Source organism: Lepeophtheirus salmonis, chromosome 6, assembly GCF_016086655.4.
Source record: "Lepeophtheirus salmonis chromosome 6, UVic_Lsal_1.4, whole genome shotgun sequence".
Taxonomy (NCBI): Eukaryota; Metazoa; Arthropoda; class Copepoda; order Siphonostomatoida; family Caligidae; genus Lepeophtheirus; species Lepeophtheirus salmonis.
The window spans coordinates 28,506,794-28,527,832 of record NC_052136.2 but is presented as its reverse complement, the minus strand read 5'-3'; the positions used below and the strand labels follow the sequence as shown (position 1 = coordinate 28,527,832).

Genomic DNA, 21,039 nt, shown 5'->3' with positions numbered 1-21,039 from the left:
TAAGTGGGCATCTCCTATAGTGCATGTCCTTAAACCTAATGTAGGTATGTTACAAAAGAGGGAGTGCTCTAATCTTTATTCTCCCCCACGTATTAAATTGCTCGAACAACTGATCGATAAGAAGTTTCATGACGCATAAAACGCCGTAAATATGGATATCTTTTAAATCATAAATTTGATGACTTTTTCTTAAAACATAACAAAAAATTTACCCTAATAATGTTCTAGAGGGTTTAAACTATATTGGAATTGCAGAAATTCAAGTAAAAGTCGCAATAAACAGCTTCATTTAATAACTTAAAATTACTTCTGAATTGGCTTCTGCGCTTTGGGCCAAAAATGACACTTCTAATCAATATAGATTTTTTTTAACGTAAGGAAGCTTGAACATTTTTCTTTTGCTAAAGAATAGAGGATGTCGTGAATTGCAGATTTGGGTGGGAGCTTTTATGAGATTTGGAAATTTGTAGGAGCTTATAAATTATAAGAGAAGTGTCAAGTTTGTGTTGTGCTCATTCTTTTCTGGTCACTGAGCCTTGTACAATGCACATCTAGGAAAGTCTAGGTTTCGTGATTCAAACTACGACAGTCCTAAATGTAGAAGGATATAATTTGAGGGAGATAATAATATCAAACTCCTTGCGTCATATTTAATACGCCAGTCTTAAGAAACCAGTTCTTAGTACGTGCGATTCAAGGAGAAGACAGATTTTATTTTCGACCACGAATCTCGGGATTCCTCAGTGAATAGAAAATGGATTTTAACAATGGAGGTATTTATGTGAAACCCCCCATTTCAAATTCATATTTTGACTTTCTTCAGACTTTGTAACATACCTACTGTTATATATTGATGTAGTTCTTACTTGTAGATATTGTATTGTTAACATGTTACTTATATTATGTATATATATGTTATAACTTATACAAGATGATGGTGTAAAGGAATAACAAAGTGTACAGTTTTAATATAGACCACAATGGAGTAAGGTGCATAAGTCTTACTCTTAAAGATTATTATATGGGACAGTCGGTAGATTTAGAAGAACATTTATGTGGACAGGTCCGTGGATTCCTAAGAACGTGACAAGATCCCGAAGGGCCAAAAAAAGATTATTTGAGTCACAATCTAAAAATTAAAAAAAAAATAGTTGACGAAGAAAATTCGTGCCCACATAGAATCAATTGGACTTTTATATCTTTATAAATGCAGTTATTAAATAAAATGAAAAAATAGAAGAAGTTTTTAGTCTTTTGGAAGAATCTTCGGAAAAAAATATGTAAGAGGAAAGTAATATAATAACAATGAGAGAAGAGCTCCTCGAAATTGAATCTCGAGTAGATATATATTTGGAAAGACGTTCAAACAATTCAACGGGCCCTTCATAAAAGAGCGAAAGACATCCAAGTATTCAGGCAAAATTACCAACCATATTAAAGAAAATATCAAACACGCAGAATTCTTGAAATTGATTAAGACCTTGGATAATTATGTGAAGTTGACTAATTTGGAGGAAAAGACCAGAGAAGATCAAATTGAAATATTATGGACGTGTTACTCGCCTGGATTCATTATCAAAGTACGCCATTTGGTTGAAATTCCAGCTAGTACTACCAAAACATTGGAAGAAGTAATTCTAAATTTGGGTTAAAAAGGAAATTGCGGTAGCAAGATATAAATTAGTTAGAAGAAAAAAACCTAATTTTGAGGATTTTGACGAATTTTATTGTGAATTAAAGATGTTGGCGGAAGAGGCAGAAATTTATTAAATGAAATCCGAAGATTGGTTGGACACACTAGTCACATGTGGAGTCAGGGACGATAATATTCGCCAAAAACTTGTCTTGAAAAGAATAAACAATATAATTTGTAGTAGACTATTACCTTGTGCAGAAAAGTTGAAATTGCAAAGATTAATCAAGAAAGTTTAAATGGTTTATTACTAAAGGTTATTAATAGAATTTCAAAAGCCGATAAGGATAAAAGTGGATTTGAAAGAAGAAGAAGTAAGAGTCAAGAAAAACCATGGATGAGAAAGTGAGAATTAATATGTAGACAATGTGGATTTGAACCACATAAAAACGGAAGACCATGTCTTTCTAAAGAAATGGAATGCCGAAAGTGTAGAAATAAAGGTCATTTTGCAAAAGTATGCTAGTCTAAGAACATAAGTTCAGTATTATTCATCAATACAGTTCGTGAATGTGAACTGAATAAAATTCCAATTGATATTCTAATTTTAAATGGATAATTGATTGGGAATTAAATTTCAATATGTGATAGTGGCGCAAGGGTTTCTATTGCGCGCATAAGAGTTTAAAAAGATTTAGATTTACCATCAAAGAAACTATGGCATCCATCTGCTAGCCACAAGATAGTGGGAGTGAACAACTCAAGATTGGAGGTTACTAATAGTGTTAAAACAATATTTAGACTCGGTAATTGTCAACATAAAAAGATCATCTATTTTGTGATGAATATTGGTCAGAAGGTTATGTTTTTATCACATGTGTGTATGGGATTGGGAATTATACACCTACATTTCCCTAGACAATTAAAGGAAGAATGGATTAGTCAATCGTTAGTTAATGTAATTAAACTCTAGATTTTAATATTCAGAAGAAGTCAAAATGGATCTTTTACAAGACTTGATAGCCAAATTTTCAGATGTACTTACCTGTGGTGAAGAACTTTAGACTATGAAATTCCCTCAAATGAAAAAGAACTTTTAGATGATGCCAAGCCATTTGCTATTTGCTCTTTATGGATCAAGACAAATTCCATTTTGCTACAGAGATCTAGTTAAAAAAAAGTTAGAAGACATGGTGAAGAAAGAGGTAATAAAGAAGATCGACAATGAGGTGACAGAATGGTGTCATTCAAATTGATGTTGTACCAAAACTTAATGGAAAAATCCGGTTAACAATAGATCTTACAAAATTAAATTATCGAGCAAAGGGATTAATTCACCCTATAAAGACACCTAAAGAGGCTTTTTCGGAAATTAACCCGAAATCAAGATACTTTATCAAATTGGATGCAGGAAATGGATATTGGCGAATGCCTCTTGATGAAAAAAGTCAGAAACTTACTACATTTGTAAAACCATATGGTAGATATTATTATAACTGAGTACCAATTGGTTTTAATTCTACTGGAGATACATATAATTGTAGATGCGATCGGTTTTAGAAGGAATTCATAAGGTTATTGATGACGTTCTTGTGAATGATGAAAATTTCGAATCTCATATCCAAAGTGTACGTAAAATATTATTTTGATGTAGAGTATATGGTATTACGCTGAGCAAGGATAAATTTCAACTTTCACGTGAGGAAATCAATTTTGTTGGCTATAGAATTTGTAAAGATGGGATAGCATCGGATGGAAATAAGTGGAAGGAGATCCATGAATTCCCGACACCTACAAATAGAACAGAGTTTAGGTCATTTATTGGCTTAGCAAATCAACTTGCAGGCTTTTTATCAAAATTTAGCTAAGCAGCAGAACCATTAAGAGATTTGATAAAATTAAAGAATGAATTTGTATAGGACAATATACATACCAAAGCTATGGAAGAAGTAAAGGACATATTGACGAATACCCCTGTCCTCGCCATTTTCGATCCGAAGAAGGAAGCACGCCTCGAAACGGATACATCCAGGTTAAAAGGTCTTGGATTCGATATACTACAAAAATCTGAAAAAAAAGATGGAGATTAGATGAATGTGGTTCAAGATTTGTTAATGATGCAGAATCACGGTACGCAATGGAAGAGTTGGAATCTCTTGCGATTAAATGGGCAATTAAAAAGTGTCACATTTACCTGAGTGGATTAGCAAAGTTTGAACTGATCATCATTCACTCACAACAATATTCAATAAATATTCTCTAAATTAGATCGAAACCCCCAAAAGTCTAAAAGATAAGGATGGATCTCCGACATTACCAACTTCATGTTACATTGAAGAAAGGAAAAGATCATTTAGTTGCTGATGTTTTATCTAGAGCACCTGTTGAAGACCCAGAAGAAGAAGACATCAAGGATGGAGCAAAAGATTTAATACGTTTAGTCATAGCCAGAGTGACATTAATGTAAACAAATATCAGGAATATTGGATTTATAGATCCTATTATAGAAGATATTAGAAAAATACCTAAGCTCGATAAAGCCTATCAAATATAAGTAATATTTGTTCAGAGCGGTCTTTGTCAGAAGAATATATTTTCAAATCCATTTGTGAAGTTATTCAAAACAAAGTGGAATGATTTGACAGTGTACGATGGACTAGTTCTAACGGGAACACGTATTATCATTCCAAAAGCATGTCAAGAAGACGTCCTGCTAAAATTTCATTCAGCGTATCGGGGAATCACTAAGACAAAGAGACGTGCGAAAGACTCTATTTACTGGCTTGGAATTAATAATGAAATCGAAATGATCATTGAGAAATGTGATTAATGTCAAACTCAAAGAGCAAGTCAACGCAAGAGGAATTATTGACAGATGTAATTCCTTCAATGATTTTTGAATCAAAATCGACGGATTTATTTTCATTAAATGGGAAGTCTTACCTTGTGTGTGTCGATGCTCTATCTGGTTATACAGTTATAAAGGAGTATAAAAAGGATCCTAATACAGTTCAAATTATTAAAACGTTTTCTAGGTGGTTCGGGGATTTTGGATATCCCAAGAATTTAAGATCGGATCAGGGTAATGTTTATACATTTTAGAAATTTCAAAAATTTCTACAAAAATGAAATTATTTGATCACCCTCGAGCCCGTATTATCCTCAAAGCAATGGTATGCCAGAAGCAGCTGTGAAAAATATGAAGAGTTTACTTGATAAATGTAACACTCAAACTATCAACTCCGATTAATTTCGTGACCGATTACTAGAATATCGTAATACACCTCGTCAGTGTGGGTATTCACCAGATCAAATAGTTAATGGCAAGCATTTGAGATCCCATCTTCCTACTCTCGATTATAATTGGATGAAACAATTAGACAATCACGGTGTAGATGAATCAATTTAATTAGAGAGAGAGATAGACAAAAAAAAATATTATAATAAACATTCTAAGTGTTTACCAGCTCTGGAGGTTGGGAGGAGAGTGTGGATTCAAAGTTCCCTTCCAAAAAAGTGGAACAATATTGAAAGAATACATTAAACAAAATAATATAACTTATCAAATTCGTCTCGATAATGGGAGAACTTATTGGAGGAATAGGAAGTGTTCTTCGTTTGTTTGGTGGAAAATAGGAAAAAAAAGACAGTAAAGAAGGATGTGAAAATATTGTTAGTGAAATAAAATTATGATACAACGAGAAGAAACGGATCATACTTGTAGCTATATTGTATTGTTAATATGTGTACCTATTTTATATATATGTGTTATGCAAGATGATTGTGTACAGTTTTAATATAGACCACGATGGAGCAAAGTGCATAATTCTTACTCATTGGTAAAGTCCGGAAATGTGCTAATTTTACACACACGATAACACCTATCATTGAACTTCCTAGCGTGGTGTCTGCTAGACTGTCTCGCTATGATCCTGTCGTCATTTACGTATATGATTGAACATGTAAAAGGAATTAACAACTCACAAGCAGATGCTTTTCTCGCCTTCCCGTTGATGAGTCCGGTGAATGTACAGATCCTACTGACTTACTTATGGTTAGAGCCTTGTCTATGGTGAATTCTCCAGAGTCGACAATCTGGCTGGTGTAGAAGTGGATAATCAACTAAATCCATTGAAGGGTCAAAAACTGGTATTTGGTCTGCTATGTCTGAAATAGTTTATGTTCGGAAGCGGGATTGCATATCCATAAGAAGTAGCCTATTTTTTTGGGGCATCCAACTCATGGTACTGACTTCCCTCCGTAGAATGTACCTAGATGAGCTTCACCTGAATCACAGAGGAATAGTTAAAAAGAAAATGATAGCACGCAATTCTATATGGTAGCCAGGATTGGACCAAGATAATGAAGACGTTGTCTTGTCATGCAAAGTGTGCCAAGAACTCACCCCAAGTTTACACCGTTTCCTCCGGCCTAGGAGGGGAGAGAGCACATATTGATTATCCTAAATTTAAGGGTCGTTTCATTTTAATTATGATGGATGCAGGATCAAAATGGATAGAAGCAAAATTTGTGAAAGATACTTCAACACTTGCAACGCTGAATCTACTTTTTAAATGGTTCACACGATTTGGTTTCCCTAAAGTCATCCACTCAGACAATGGTCAACAATTTACAAACTCTGCATTCAGATCAAAATTATCTGAATGGGGTTGACTCTCTCATTGTCTCCGCCTTATCACCCTCAAATTAATAGCAAAGCTGAAAGAGCGGTAAGAATAGTAAAGGGTCTTCGCACAAAAACCCCCACTTTATTGTTAGACGAGCTGTTGTTCGGTTATAGATCGACTCTGCTGGCCAATGGTAAATCTCCAGCTGAGTTATTAATGTCTCGTCCTATGTGTATCCGCCTTGATGGTTTGTTACCCAAATTGGATAAAAGAGCTCCCAATAAATTTATACCATTTATGAATATATCGGCTAGATGTTTTGGTAAAGGACGTCCTAAATGGATACCTAGTCGGTTACATCAACAATTAGGGAACACAGTATGGATTGTGAAAGCAGGCGACGACGAAATGACTCAAAACGTAAATCAACTTCGCCCTTGACAGTCTTCTTGATTGATTGTGGGATGATGTTGTGTATTATAGTATTTATGCTTAGTAAATCTAGATGTGATCTATGTCCCGGTTTTACTTGTGATTTTATGCGTATACTTTTTAGTAATCTTTTATGTGTACCTCAGTTTTTATATTCAGTGTGTATAGTAAGCTCTTTTAATATAGTCCTTGATTCAACTTTAAAAACTTCGTACTTTTTACTTTCACTACTCCGAAGTGTGTTCCGTAAATAAAATAGTTAAACACTACACAATTAATGATAGCTTGAACGTATGATAATACGTTCTGGTCACACATCTCCTATAGGTATTTTGTCTCTTTGAAAGAGGTAATAAATTATGATGTAACTTCATCGATTCAAATTATTTCAGCTGCTGTAATTTCGAAAAAAAACAGATAAGGACCGGTTCTATGGCTAAAAATTTTTATTAGGATCAGACTGATAGTACTGCAGTCTTTTTAGACTGATCCAACACTACTTAAGACTAATATAGAAAAATACATTTTTATTACTTCCGTGCCGTTACTTTCATTGTACCACGCAACCTTTTCTCTAAAAAGAAACAGAGTAGTTAGGCAAATAAGTCAATCATACCAACTGGCATTTATCTCTTATATACTCCCAAACTATCACTGTCATATTATTTCTTCGCCATTTGTAAAATAAATTACATATTATTAAAATCTTTAATTCGATACCGTATTACAATATTTTATTAAAAGAGTAGTTATTATATTAGTTCTATGAAGAAATCACCAAAAAATAAAGGACTCTAGGCAAAGAGTCGACACTCAAGGCACGGAAGGTAGTATTTAGTAGTACTAAATTCTAACTGGCTTAAAATTAGAAGATGCTACATTTTCCTCTAGGAACGCAGCCAGTTTGAACAGCCCTTGCGAAAAAAGAAGAATTGGGGCAACAACGGCACAAAAATAACACTATATTATAGATCTGTTTAAAGGACCATAGTCTTCCTTGTTTTTAGATTGAATTGTTTATTTTTCTCTTAACGGATCTTACACTAGAGTCCTTTAGGTAGCCATGCCCAAGGTATATAGAATATTCTATTACCCTGGCCATAACATATCAAGGGAGAAGAGGGAATCGACGGCTGACAACAAAATATATAAGGTATTTTTGTTTGAGCGAGGTAATGCCGTGCTTCTTGATTGAAGACGCATATTCTACTACTCGGCCATTTTTGATGTAAATAAACAGCCTCAAGGAAGGAAATTTGAAGATTAGGGAGTAAGAAATTTGAACTATAATTTATACAATTTTGTAATCAATGATATCAACTGAAACTGACAATGTATTTAGGACGTTTGAGTCCAAAGATATATCGTCCTTCAAGTCAGATACATAAAGAAAAGTTCAAGATCATTGGAATGATTATATTACAAATTTATGAAGGATTTTTTGATTAATAAAATACAACGTTACCTCTCACTCACTTAAAAAATTACTATATATTTTCTTGTCAGCTGTCAATATTTGAGCTTGTTTTACCCCGATTAGTATTCTGAACGTTGATTGGTTAAATTTAAACTTGCTATTGTGAAGACGGGAACAATTCCCAACAATTATTAAATAATAATGTTATAGTCGGAAAAAATTGGCTAAATTCCTACTAATTTTGGGCCTTTTTCCTGTTTCTTTTTTGAGGAAAGGTTAAAATATATAATAGAGATAACAAAGTGGAAGAGCAACCCAAATTTGAGTTTTTGGCTCTACTAATAAAGGACCTCCTGTTTGCACAACATATTATTATGATAGATTTCACGAATACTCATTAAATTCTATGTATATACACATGAATATTGTCACTTTAGCTCTACTATAATTTTTATGGGCCCTTGTAATTCACACTTTCATCCACTTTTTTTTTTTTTTTTATTCCTTTGAGGCAGATGACATGATATTTTGGCTCTACTGTAGTAGTTTTAAGAAGAAATAAAAAGAAATTAGCACATTAATAAAACGATTAAGTGTAATTAAATATGGTGATGAAGAAGTCAATATTCTAAGCTACATATAGGAATTTGTCATTTACTTGTACATTTATACCCCTATCAATATCAAATTTCTATTAAAATAAGATCATAGATAAAATATTGAGAAAGAAAAATTGTCCATATTTTATGACAAAATCTGTTTAATTATGTACATACTTATTTAAAAAGATAATTGAGTTGAGAAATCATCCATAATGTATGTTTACCACGAAGCCTTACGTAATATTATAAAATAAGTTTTCTCATTCATGTTATTTGTTATACGAATGTACTCGAACTAAAAGTAAATTACATATTATGTACAAATATCTCAACCTCAAAATAAAAGAATACATACTACATGAATTACCAACCATCTAGACATGCTCTAAGGACTGTTTTATGTACAAGATTAGATACTAGGGCGCTCTCTATCCAGTCAAAAAATGACATTATTTCCAATTTTAAGCACTAAGAAGAAAGAGAAAGTTAAATTTCTGTCAACAAATCAAGTTACTCATTTGCATGATTTTCTTGCTATATAAACTTTTTTTTTGAGCTTTGATTTTTCACATTTCATAATGCTTTCAGTCATAATTATCCACTGAAATACTATTGAGTTTTGCCACGATACTAGCGCTGTGCATCTGCAGATAAGTCGTCCCGAACGTTAAAACAACCCCTTTTCACTGACGTCACAGATTGTATATGCAATACATCAACCGAAAAGGCTGTAATGCGTGACATTAACTTTGCTGTATCATATAACCTTCCATACGAAAGGAAGGCCAAAAATCAGTTAGTAGTCAACCAATTTTTGGCCAACTCTTCACGACTATAGAACTATTATTCAATCATTGTTGAGTGTTATTCATAACTTAACATTAGATAATCGACAGCTGACAACAAATACTCTCTATATGCTTGTGTTGGCGATGTTGGTGAACGTGATGTTTGAAGCATAGTTGTTAATTTATGTACAACATGGACATATTTAAAAAAAAATTAAACTTTGACAATTGGATAAAAAAATTCATGGATGCAATGTCAAAATTATGTTCAATGGATAATTGAACAGACAAAAAAAAATGAATTTCTTACTTATGACCTTTCAGTGTAGCAAACGTATTGTCTCTTTGAAAAAATGCTAAAACAAGGCGTTTTAATTTTTCTTTTAGAAAAACTACTTATCTAATTTTAGAAGTATTATATTTTTTTTTAATGAAAATTATGAAGAATAGTGATTGAATTACTTTGAATATTTAAAAAAAATTAATTTAATTAAAAAATCAAAAATCTTAATTTTTTTGAAATCGAAAATCTTCAATTTTGACCTATTGAAAAAAAAAAAATCTTAGAAAATGAATTCTAATTTTAGAAAATTCTGACCATGCATGAACCTGGTGGGCGTTATAGGGTTACGGAAATTTATCTTATTTATTTTTTTAATTAAGAAACTAAATTATAATATTATTAAGAGTAAGGGTGTTATATTTTAATAAAATTTAAACAAGATGACAATTGAAATTGGGTTTTTAAGTTAGAATAAATTAATATAATTTTAAAATAATTGATTTCTAAATAATAATAGTGTTTTTCAAAAAAGTGGGTGGGGCGAAGGTACAATGACCAAGGTTGTACCCGACAGAGCCCCATAAGTAGAGTTACGTCACCCGACTATCCGCTTTGACGATAGCTGACTTCCTCATGTGCTTGAGTTATGGCCCAAAATATTCAAAATTTAATACTATATTTTAGGTGAAGAACTCTACAAAGGCGATATATTTTGTTAAAATACCCCAAGTATGCCCTCTTGTCGTGCGTCAGGGATTACAGGAATCGTTCTTGAGCTGAGGGGATGACACTTTTTTCATTTCCCAAGGGACAAATTCCTTGGAAGGCAATGGGTCCTAAAAATGACATGAAATCTTTAGAAACCATAATATAATTCTCGATTGTGCTCTAAACATTTTGAAGAAATAAGGAATGCCAACTCTCAAGCAATTCCAACATTGTTTAAATATGTAAAACCTAAAGTTCCAAGGCTCACCAAAAACTCCAACAATACCATTTTCATTCGGGAGAACAATGCTGATGCTAAGAAAATCTAATAATTAAGGAAATCTCATGCAACGTATTACTTCGAATTTCAGGTAAAAAAAGATCTCCACAATTTCAGGATCATGGATACTTTACTCCTTATTTGGAACCTCTTACTTCCGAAAATAGAGAAATATACTTAGTGGACATGAATCTAATTTCATCAACAATAGAAGATGAAACTTCTTATATTGATATATATATATATATATTAAACGACGATTACAAACTTTGACACATTCCAATAGATCACTAACTTAAGTAGCTTATAAATTTACAACTAAATTTTATATGATGAGTAGTAGCATTTAACTACTCAATAATATTTGAAAAATAATTTAATTTACTAAAACATCTACTTTTTAAATATAAAATTACTATACTTTGAAATCAATAAATATGAAGGTATTATTAATTTAAGTTTTTTTTGTAATTTCATAAATTTATTTTTTAATTGCTTTAGCACTTCAGAATTCATAAGATGTACAAAGGAATTAGAAAAATATATTACATACAATTTCAGAGATGATAACTTTTATAAAAGGATAGTTTTAAAAAAAAATCATAACAGTAGTCATTTATTGTAAATAAATAAAAAAAAAATTTTTAAATATCCTATGAAACAGCCATATAATAAAGCCAAAAACTTTCCATTTAGGCGTTAAGTTATTAACCACCATTACAACGAATAAACAAAAATATTAATCTTCGTTTTCCCAGGAGTAAGGAGGTTGCTTGTTATGATCTGCAATACATGAAAACGAATTAATTTTTCTTGCTTAGAAAATATCAAATGATATAATAATTTTTTTTTAAATTCAAATCAAATAATACCGGGTATTGAGTACATCGGAGGAGAGTATAGTACACTTCCACCATCAACTACCAAAGTAGCTCCATTGACAAATGAAGCACCAGGAGATAATAGAAAGCAAACGGTACTTGATACCTAATGAGAAAAGAAAAATATAACAATCTATAAATATTAATTAAGATTGATATTAGTATTGATTACCTCATCAGGAGTACCACATCTTTTAGTAGGTAACTTAGGCGTTAGTGATGAGAATAAATCATAAGAATAATTGTCACTAGCAGTCTTAGAAAAAACAGGACCCGGAGCAACACAATTGACCCTTATTCCATTTTCACTCCACTCCAATGCGAGTGTTCTAACAGCAGAAAGATTTATATAATTTACTTTGTATCCACAATCGATCTTACTTTGTTAAATTTTCAACTGCAGCCCTTGCAGCTCCTGTATGAGCCATCATCGGGAACCCACGAGAGGTCTGTGCAATGATATTAACGATTGAACCTCCAGACTTTTTAAATACTTGATTATATGCTTTAATAATAATAATGATATAAAAACAATAATTTAATTCAGAGGTTAATTACGAAAGTACCTTCTCGCGACATTAGATATGTTCCATTCAAATTCGTTTCTATAACAGCATTCCATCCTTTCAGAGACATATCAGCAGCAAGAGAAGGGAACTGACCCCCACCATTATTGACAAGGAAATCCAAAGTTCCAAATTCCGATGCAACCTTATCAATGACATTTCTGAATGAATAATTATGAGTAATTATTTTGCAATGAAAGTGAGAATTATTTATAACAATAGCATACTTGGCGTCGCTTTCCATGCGAATATTACAGACATATGTTTGTATTTTGCCAGGAAACTTATTAGAAAATTCTTGACAAGTTTTATTTAATTTATCTATATTTCGGGATGCTATAGCAACGTTACAACCTTGAGACAATATTAAGATATAGTATATGAGTAAACACATAAACGCATTAAAGCCAAATACCTAGGGAAAGCAACTCCCTTGTTATGGACTTCCCAATTCCTGTTCCTCCACCAGTAACTAGTGCCACTTTTCCATTAAAGAGCCCTGGTCGAAATATTGACATTCTAAAAAAATGATATAAATGTCTGAAATTGAACATCATATTTTATATTTATATCATTTTATATATATTTTAATCATTCTTTATTAAGAAATCAGAGACAATTCAAGCTAATCCTTTGAATCTTGAAGCATAAACATAAATCTCTGACGATTCCTTTCTGGAGGACTTTGGTTTTACAACACATACATCCACATAAAATCGTTTTAAATCCTCAATGAAACGTTTTGTTCCATATCCGTCCCATAATTTAGTCAACATGCAAGCACCAGGAGTAGAATGGCTCAACGCAAACTTTGTAACTTCATAGCTCAATTCCAAAATTTTCTGATGATTAATCTCTGACTGACCCGAGGCATTAGGAGCCATGTCAGAGAGAACCATATCTAATTTGCCACCCTTCAAGTGACTAAGTATAACTTCTTTTGTTTTGGAATGTGTAAAGTCTGATCTGGGTAGAATAATTGCACCTTGAAGGGGCTCATAGTCTAATAAGTCACAAGAAATAATGAGGCCAGAATGTATTTTGTCTGTTAGAACTTGTGTCCATGCTCCTGGAGCACCTCCGCATTCCATTACCTTCATTTTTGGATGGATAAAGTTGAATTTGTTATTGATTTCAATTAGTTTATAGGCACTTCTAGCTCTGTATCCTTCCCTAAAATGTTAAATATATTTTATAAATCATGGATAGAGGGTCTTTTTAGGCTTAATGGCTACGTATAACTTTAGTGGTGAATAATAATAGAATGGAGAAGAAGTCAATAGGAACTACTCTATTCCATGATTTATCATTAATATATTTTAAACATAATTTAATTTCCCTTTGAGCTTTTTTGACATATAGATCCTTAGATTGTCGCTTAATCCAGGATGAACTACTCCGACGGAGAGTCCATAATATTCCAACCATTCCAAAGAATAGACACGTTGACGTTGTTATACTATGAATATAAATTATAAAGGGTTTGATGACTCCAGAAATGGAAAATGTGAAAAGATAGTTTTTACATTAGGATAGGATTCGCCTTAGGAACACTTTTCAATTCATCAAGAACTGCAATTAAAATAGAGAAGAAACTCTTTTCTACTAGAGCTTCTGAGCCACAACAGTTCATTAGGAATGTACACTCAATATCTATTAAAGCTTCACTCCGAGTTCATACATCATTTCAATTTGACACTACTTTAACTTATTACTTGTAACGTTAATAAAATAATATGTTTAGTACATTTCACTATTCTGTGATTTGATTGAGCCACTTTATGACGTCATGACTACACATTTTATAAATAGTCAAAATTGCGCAATTTATTTATAAAAATATATATCATTTCATGACTCCTATTTAATGTATACAACTAAAAAGGATATATTCATAACGGAAAAATTCATGCAGTTCCTTTTCTTGCATATTAAACGAACGACTTTCTTTTATGGTTATATATATATATATTTATATAATACAATTTTAGCAAAAGGTTGTACAAAATAAAAAAAGTTATAAACATCAATCAGCTGTGCTCTGGTTGTTTTAGTGCTTTGTACAAAACAAAACACGTGACGTATTTCTGCACAGTATCACTAACAAAATAAAAGGCACGCCTTTCTTGTGATTCCCATCCTTCTCAGATCTGCTAGCAGCTAGCTCCCTGAGAGATTGAAAAGCGTGAGGATATGGAGGGTATGTAACTTACAGGGGAGCAGCTCCATAGAAAAGAAGAAGTAGATTTTGTTATTATTTCTATTAACTTTTAAATATTCAACTCTTTGTTTCTAATGTGAGGAGTTCATTTATTATAGTAAATAATAGACAATATTAATTATTTTAGAGTATTGATATTGGTTGGAGAGTTCTGACTCTTAGTTCAGTGTGTGTGAGTGCTGAGGAAGAGAAGGGATTTACATCTTCCCGTTCCAACTCCTCCTCTCATTTCGATTTTCCCCCTCTTGTCCGGCCTGGTGCACAACAGATTTCATTTTGACGTTTTTTTGACTGAATTATTAATTATATTATTTATTTGAATGAGGAATGATACCTGAATCTAGTCTTGATTCAAGTTCATCAAAGTTTCGAGAGTCTGAGCGAGCGAGCGAGCAAGTGATCGAGAGAAAAAGAGCAAAGGAGCTATAGGTAAGGATTCCACGAATCATGTGACACTTTTTATTATTTAATATTTATCCAGCCTTATCTTTATATTATATTTTATATTATGAATTTGGAGGGTGATTAAAGGGTAGGGAAATCATGTGTATATCAATATTTGAAGTTGGGGATTTTTTCCGTTGATACAAATTGAGAGACAGATGTTCATAGGTTGTGGCGGGACGATTGGCGTCAACCTTGTTGCCGTTTCCTGCCCCTGCGTAAGAGGAAGAGAGAGTTTTCTCACTACTTTCATATCCTATCCATTATCCTATTCATATTGTGAACTGTCATATTTATTCCTCTACAAGGTGCGTCTTCACTCATCCCAGACTTTTTTATCTTGACATTTCAGTTATATTTATTTGTTTATTTTGATAATAATAACCTTCACTTTAATACTAAAAGTAGAGTGAATTTACATATTTTGTCTATTCAAAATAGGGCTGGGCATCCCTGTACCTTGGCTTCTTTTCCCCCTTATATCTACCATCCATAGAGAGAGAGAGAGACCGAGGTAGAGATTGGAAAAGTCATTGGCATAAGGATAATGATGAATTATGATCATAAATTTCATAGAGATGACGTATGTTTTATCCTACTAAAATATTATTACATAGAGTTTTTTAATTACTAACACACATGTTTTATATCAAGTATGTATAAGTATAGGATACATATTTAGGCCATACTCAATATTCACACACCATGTTGCAAAATTATATTTTAAATAAATATATACTATTCTATACTAGTATATACATATAATACTAGAAACAAGTTTATAGTATTTATGGTATATATTTTGCAATTTATGTAAAAGTTTTTACTTGCATAAACAGATTGTACAAATTAAAATTTCAATGTTTTATCACGGTATATATAATTTGATTTGTAGTACAAATTATAAATTGATGCTGCCGTGTCATTTTGATCATGTAAAATTAGTGTATTTAATGGGGATTTACGTGTAATATAACTGTGAGCAAAGGGAAGCCTGGAGGGGCAATAGAATTTTTAGCTTTGTACTAAAAGAAAAATATTTCGTCAGAATGAAAAAAATTTACGCTTTAATAGCGATAAAAATATCAGGTCATTCGACCAAAATATGCAGCAGAGGAATTTTTTTTGAAATTTTTTCGAAAAAATTCCAAAAACCAAGGCCCCTTCTAAATATAATCCTGCAAATGCCCCTAATGTGCCATACAATAAGTATACATCATCAAAGTCATATATTCACCATCTATATTTACATCTATTATTGTACTATACTCATTACAAGTACTCTAAATTCTTTATTATTGCATGCACAAATCGTATGCATAACGGACAAAATTAGCTCAACGAAGAGGATCAATTATAGTTATGAGACGTGTACATAATAATTTTTTTAAAGAGCAGATTTAAAATAAAATAAAAATATAATTTTTACTTCCTCATAAATGACTTTGCATAAAAGTAACATTAATATAAGTTCTTCCGAATAAAAGTCACTTTTAGACCTAGTCGTAACAACTAAATTTGAACTAGGAACCTATGACGTACAACATTCAAACTTATACAAACTGAAGTCGCAATTAAGTATTAATATTGTAACTGTTCATTCGTTTTAAAAAAATATCTACATGTATAGAAAGAAAATTAATCATCAAATTCAAAGATTCGAAAATTATTTTTTAGAGCATTCCTTTACTTTACTTTTTGGGCATAATAACTTTGCCGCAATTATTGGATGTTAGGGAGGCCATAAATGTTGCCAGTAGTAGTATTTATTACCCTTAATATTGTTGAGTATTCCATAGTCACTCAAATCGTGATTGATGCACCGAATAATCATACTGCACGGGGATGAGTTAGACCGTTCATGTCTGTAATCAAACTTTATTGTCAAAAACAAGTAGAAATTACTTATTTAATTATCTGAATACACCTAAAAGGTAATGGTGGTTTCTAAATAACTATTATCTATGTATACATTTGCTGAGTTAACACAAAAACAATCTTGAATCGAAATCAAGAAAAGGAGAAAATATGTCCATTATTTTTTGACATCAAATTTAAAGACATATTTCATTCCATTCTACTCAATTTTTTAGGATGGTTTGAGAACATCATATTAATAGCTATAGTTATGGATACTTAATTTTAGCCTAATCATATGACTCTTTTCAAATAAAATATAATATTTGAAATGTTTAAAAAAAAATTATATTTGAAAAATAATTTTTGAATTTTTTGTGAATAGCTTTGGGTTTTTGAATTTTTTTATACCTTTACATATCTTAAATAATTTTCCAAAAAATTTCATATTTTAAATTGTTTTCCGTAAAATTTAATTTTTTTGTTAATGATTGTTGATTTTTGAAACTTTAATCCCAAAAATTAAACTTTTTTCAAAAAAAAATTTTAATCTTTAAATTTTTTTCCAAAAACAAAGCACCCCCCTTAAAAAAACTAATAATATATATGCATATATAATCATTCGATCTCCCTCGAAATAGTAAGAAAAATCATTCTAGCTTGCTTTTATGTAGGAGGGTATGCATATTTTTGTAAATAAAATTGTGTTGAGATAAGATTGGCAACATTTTTGATGGATATAAGATACAGCTATTATTTGAATTTGACTATATATTTATATATAAACATATGGTCATAATTTCTTTTTGATTAGAAATGGAATAAAGGTGTTTAATCCTTCTTTTTTTTATGTATAAATGATACATTATTTGTACAATATCTGTTTGAGTACAGAGTTATTTTAAATGAAAACCACATGTGGGAAAAAAAAATTGAAATAGAGTTCGTTTGTTAAGAAATACTTTAAATACTCTTTATATAATGATTTATTGAAATATGATACATATTAGATATCTACAGATAAGAGATATTTAATGAAATAATTATTATAGTCTTGTTGAGTTTATTTCTTTCTTATTATTACAAACTAGTTTAAAATATTATCAATAATTTAATGTTTTACATGAATGCTTCGAAATAAAGAATGGGGCTTTTATTTTAATTATGAAGTTATAAGAGAGAAATTATATTTAATAGCTCCCCTTTGTTCGACCTTTTTGTGAAATGACAATGGTATGAAAACTACCACAATTACATACAATGTTCAATTGTACAACAAAAAGAATCAACCGAGTCGATCACATGGGATTAGATCCTGCTAAGACTATCGTAACATACAAATAAATAAATATACAATCCTTCTATTCAACATGATATTACATTTTACCCCTTTGAAGGTAGTGATGTTTACCTTATTAATACATAATAAATATTATGTATACGTGTTGCGATTTCTATAGAAGCGTTACTTGTGTAAGCAGATTGACAAAGTTACAATTTTTACGTATTATTACGTCCTATTTAATTTCATCATCAGTCATTTTGATCTATTAAAATTACTTAACCGTGGGGCATTCCATGTCACTCTCACGACATCATCTTCACCGATTTTTATAATTTTTGGTGAGGGTGTTTATATCAACAAAAGAACACTATGTCTGAAATTTTATAACTAAGTGAGCACGAGGACCCGTTTCGGAGTCCCTTAAAGTTTGGCCTTTTCGAAGGATACACAAACTTCAGTGAGGCATCACTCCACTCAAACTCAACCAATTCCAAAAATGTTTACTTTAAAATACTCACAAGAGCAAGTTCTTTAATTTAATTTATGTAAAAAATACAATTTAAACACCATTACAAATATTAAAAATGGCACTGCAGCAAAGTTTCAAGTTTGATTTTGCCAATTTTTGTTTAAAGTTTAACCTACTTATACACTATACCAATAAAAAAAATAGAGGGGGATCTCAATGGAATCATCTTCATTTTATGCCTATAATTGAAAAAGGTCATATTTACCATTATAATATATTCCCAATTTTTCTATTAAAAATATTTAATTCCATGTTCTGTCCTTCTTTTCTAACCCTTCCATCTTATAAATATACATTATCATGTCACATATATGTATTTTTATAATTCATCATACAGCCTTCTCTTTTAAAATGAAGTATTTCATTATTTTATCAATATCGTAGAGTCCGAGTCAGTGAATTTTTTGGTGGAGTCAGGCGTGAGAAAATCTGTACCGACTCCGCTTATAAAATTTATGTAAATAAAACTTATTTATAATCTAAAACTTACATTGAATGTTCATAAAGTTTTCTTCTAAATGGTTATCAATTATTGGTATTAAATACTATTAATTTATGAAACTAATTAAATTAACTAATTTATAAGTTTACTTCACAAATTTACAACTTGATCTATAGTCTATACAATCAAAATTTCCGAACATCTCTAAAGTCTAAATTATTATGTTGGGTAGAGCATAGCCACTAGTCATGCTAGTTCATTTACTTAGATTTGTGAATAGTGATTGTCATCAGGTTAAAGAGTAATATTGCAGTGAGAAGTTATATTTATTGTTGTTCAGAGTGCATAAATTATGTTCAGAAAATTATGAATGTATTAGTAATAAATAGCTTTTGATTCATTTGTTGTTCCACTTTGTTAAATATCTTATATTCCAAATATTTCCTTTATACCTGGCACAATTATTTCTTTACTTTCTTATATAAAGTCCTCATTAATGGACCATCATATCTCACTGTTACATAACCCATGAGTAATCCAGAGTAGATAAATGATTTCTTATGAACCACTAATACAATTTTCGACTACACTGCATCGCTTTATTTATGAACTCTAAGTAATACATCAGTTTCCTGTATACATGTATGAAATTGTCAGGTACTCCTCAATGGTTTCAATTGTCAAACTCCCTTTTAAAAGCTTCTGTTCACTTTCGTAGTTTGCCTGCGTATACAAAAATAATAATTTTTTTTCACCTGAACTCTGTTTGCTGGCTCTTAACTACATGACTAGTGGCGATAAAAATATTTAACAACTTGAGCAATGTGAATGTTCCCTTTGTGGCCTGCTGGGCTTACGAAGGTTTTACAGTGTTGGTATTCACCAGCATGGTCGTCTAAAAAGTTAGAGGTCATTTTATGATTTCTGAATGTGGCCTTCAAATATATAATTAGTTGGCCCTGGAATAAATGTTCTGTGATTATATAATGACAGTTTTTGTTGAAGATAGTAATGCATGAGTAATTACAAAAATTATCATTTTTTGTATTCACCTTCGGTATACAAAAAAAAAAAAAAAAAAATCATCAATTTTTAATTCAAGAAAAATAAACAATTTACTTTTATGACAAATATGACCTCATCATCCAAATATAGGCCTAAAAGAAGATTATTCCATAGAGATCCCACTCTAATTTTTTACATAGTCATAGTATATGAGTGGGCAAAATAAAACTTGTAGCATTTTTAACATTTCACTTCAATTTTTTAATGATATTTTTGCCATAAATATTATTTTTTAATTTAAAGTCAATTAAATAACTTGTTCTTTTGTGTATTTCAATACAAACATTTATAAAATTTGTTGATTCTGAGCAGAGTTTTGTCCCGCTGAAGTTCGAGTATCCTTCGAAAAGGGTCAAACTTTGAGGGACTCCGAAATGGGACCACATGCTCGTATAAGTCTTAAATTTCAGACAGTGTTCTTTGTTTGGGATAAACACACTCACTAAAAATTATCAAAATCAGTAATGACCATTTCAAAAATTTAAAAAAAGATTGTAAACTTAACATCTTTGTTCAACCTTTTTGTGAAATGACATTGGTATGAAAGTGCTACAATTACATGCAATGTTCAATTGTATAGCCAAAAAAAAACAACCAATTCGATCACACGGGATTAGATCCTGCTAAGGCTATCGTGACATACAAATAAATAAATATACAATCCTTCTATGCCTTGTATTCAACATGATATTGCATTTTACCTCTTTCAAGGTAGTGATGTTTACCGTATATATTATGTTGTATACATGTTGCGATTTCTATACAAGTGTTACTTGTTAAAGTTACAGTTTCTACGTCCTATAACGCCTTGTTTAACTACACCATCATTCATATTGATTTATTAAAATTACTTGGTTATAATGTATGGACGTGTAATATTACAGTGAGCATTTGAATATCATAATGTCCCGTAGAATATGCCTGATTAATTAGTAATTTTCATTCAAAAGTCAAAGATTACATCATTCATTTATCCCT

The 21,039-nt window shown here is 31.1% G+C and overlaps 3 protein-coding genes and 1 long non-coding RNA gene across 9 annotated transcripts in view; 1 reads left to right on the top strand and 3 right to left on the bottom strand.

Moving 5' to 3' along the window:
• Positions 1-479: 479 nt before the first annotated feature.
• LOC121120456 (uncharacterized) lies at positions 480-5,429 on the bottom strand. Of its 4 annotated transcripts, none has more exons than XR_011780643.1 (4): positions 3,828-5,429; positions 3,567-3,700; positions 2,679-3,424; positions 480-1,129 (listed from the first exon to the last, which is right to left on the bottom strand). It is a non-coding gene; the product is annotated as an uncharacterized lncRNA (long non-coding RNA). The 4 variants fall into 4 exon arrangements; XR_005865063.2 differs by having other exon boundaries at positions 3,094-3,424; XR_005865061.2 differs by lacking the exon at positions 480-1,129 and having other exon boundaries at positions 3,094-3,424; positions 4,577-5,429.
• A 5,801-nt stretch (positions 5,430-11,230) lies between these two features.
• LOC121120171 (peroxisomal trans-2-enoyl-CoA reductase-like) lies at positions 11,231-13,443 on the bottom strand. The gene is made up of 7 exons (XM_040715018.2): positions 12,634-13,443; positions 12,446-12,572; positions 12,219-12,379; positions 12,034-12,157; positions 11,825-11,981; positions 11,644-11,758; positions 11,231-11,554 (listed from the first exon to the last, which is right to left on the bottom strand). The coding sequence occupies exons 1-7, from the start codon at positions 12,773-12,775 to the stop codon at positions 11,511-11,513; spliced, it is 870 nt and encodes a 289-aa protein (XP_040570952.1). The 5' UTR covers positions 12,776-13,443; the 3' UTR covers positions 11,231-11,510.
• On the bottom strand, positions 12,760-14,041 carry Mrm2 (Mitochondrial rRNA methyltransferase 2). The gene is made up of 3 exons (XM_071889207.1): positions 13,745-14,041; positions 13,560-13,677; positions 12,760-13,393 (listed from the first exon to the last, which is right to left on the bottom strand). Exons 1-3 carry the CDS (start codon positions 13,849-13,851, stop codon positions 12,839-12,841), a joined length of 780 nt encoding a protein of 259 aa, XP_071745308.1. The 5' UTR covers positions 13,852-14,041; the 3' UTR covers positions 12,760-12,838.
• Positions 14,042-14,385: 344 nt separating this feature from the next.
• Positions 14,386-21,039, top strand: part of LOC121120281 (uncharacterized) — a 23,007-nt gene continuing 16,353 nt past the window's right edge. Inside the window, exon 1 of one of the 3 annotated variants that reach the window (XM_040715126.2) lies at positions 14,386-14,868. The gene's annotated coding sequence lies outside the window, so the exon portion shown is untranslated. Of the gene's footprint in view, positions 14,869-15,261; positions 15,467-17,938; positions 18,552-21,039 lie in introns of those variants that run through there. The other 2 variants (XM_071889656.1, XM_071889657.1) reach the window with 2 other exon arrangements.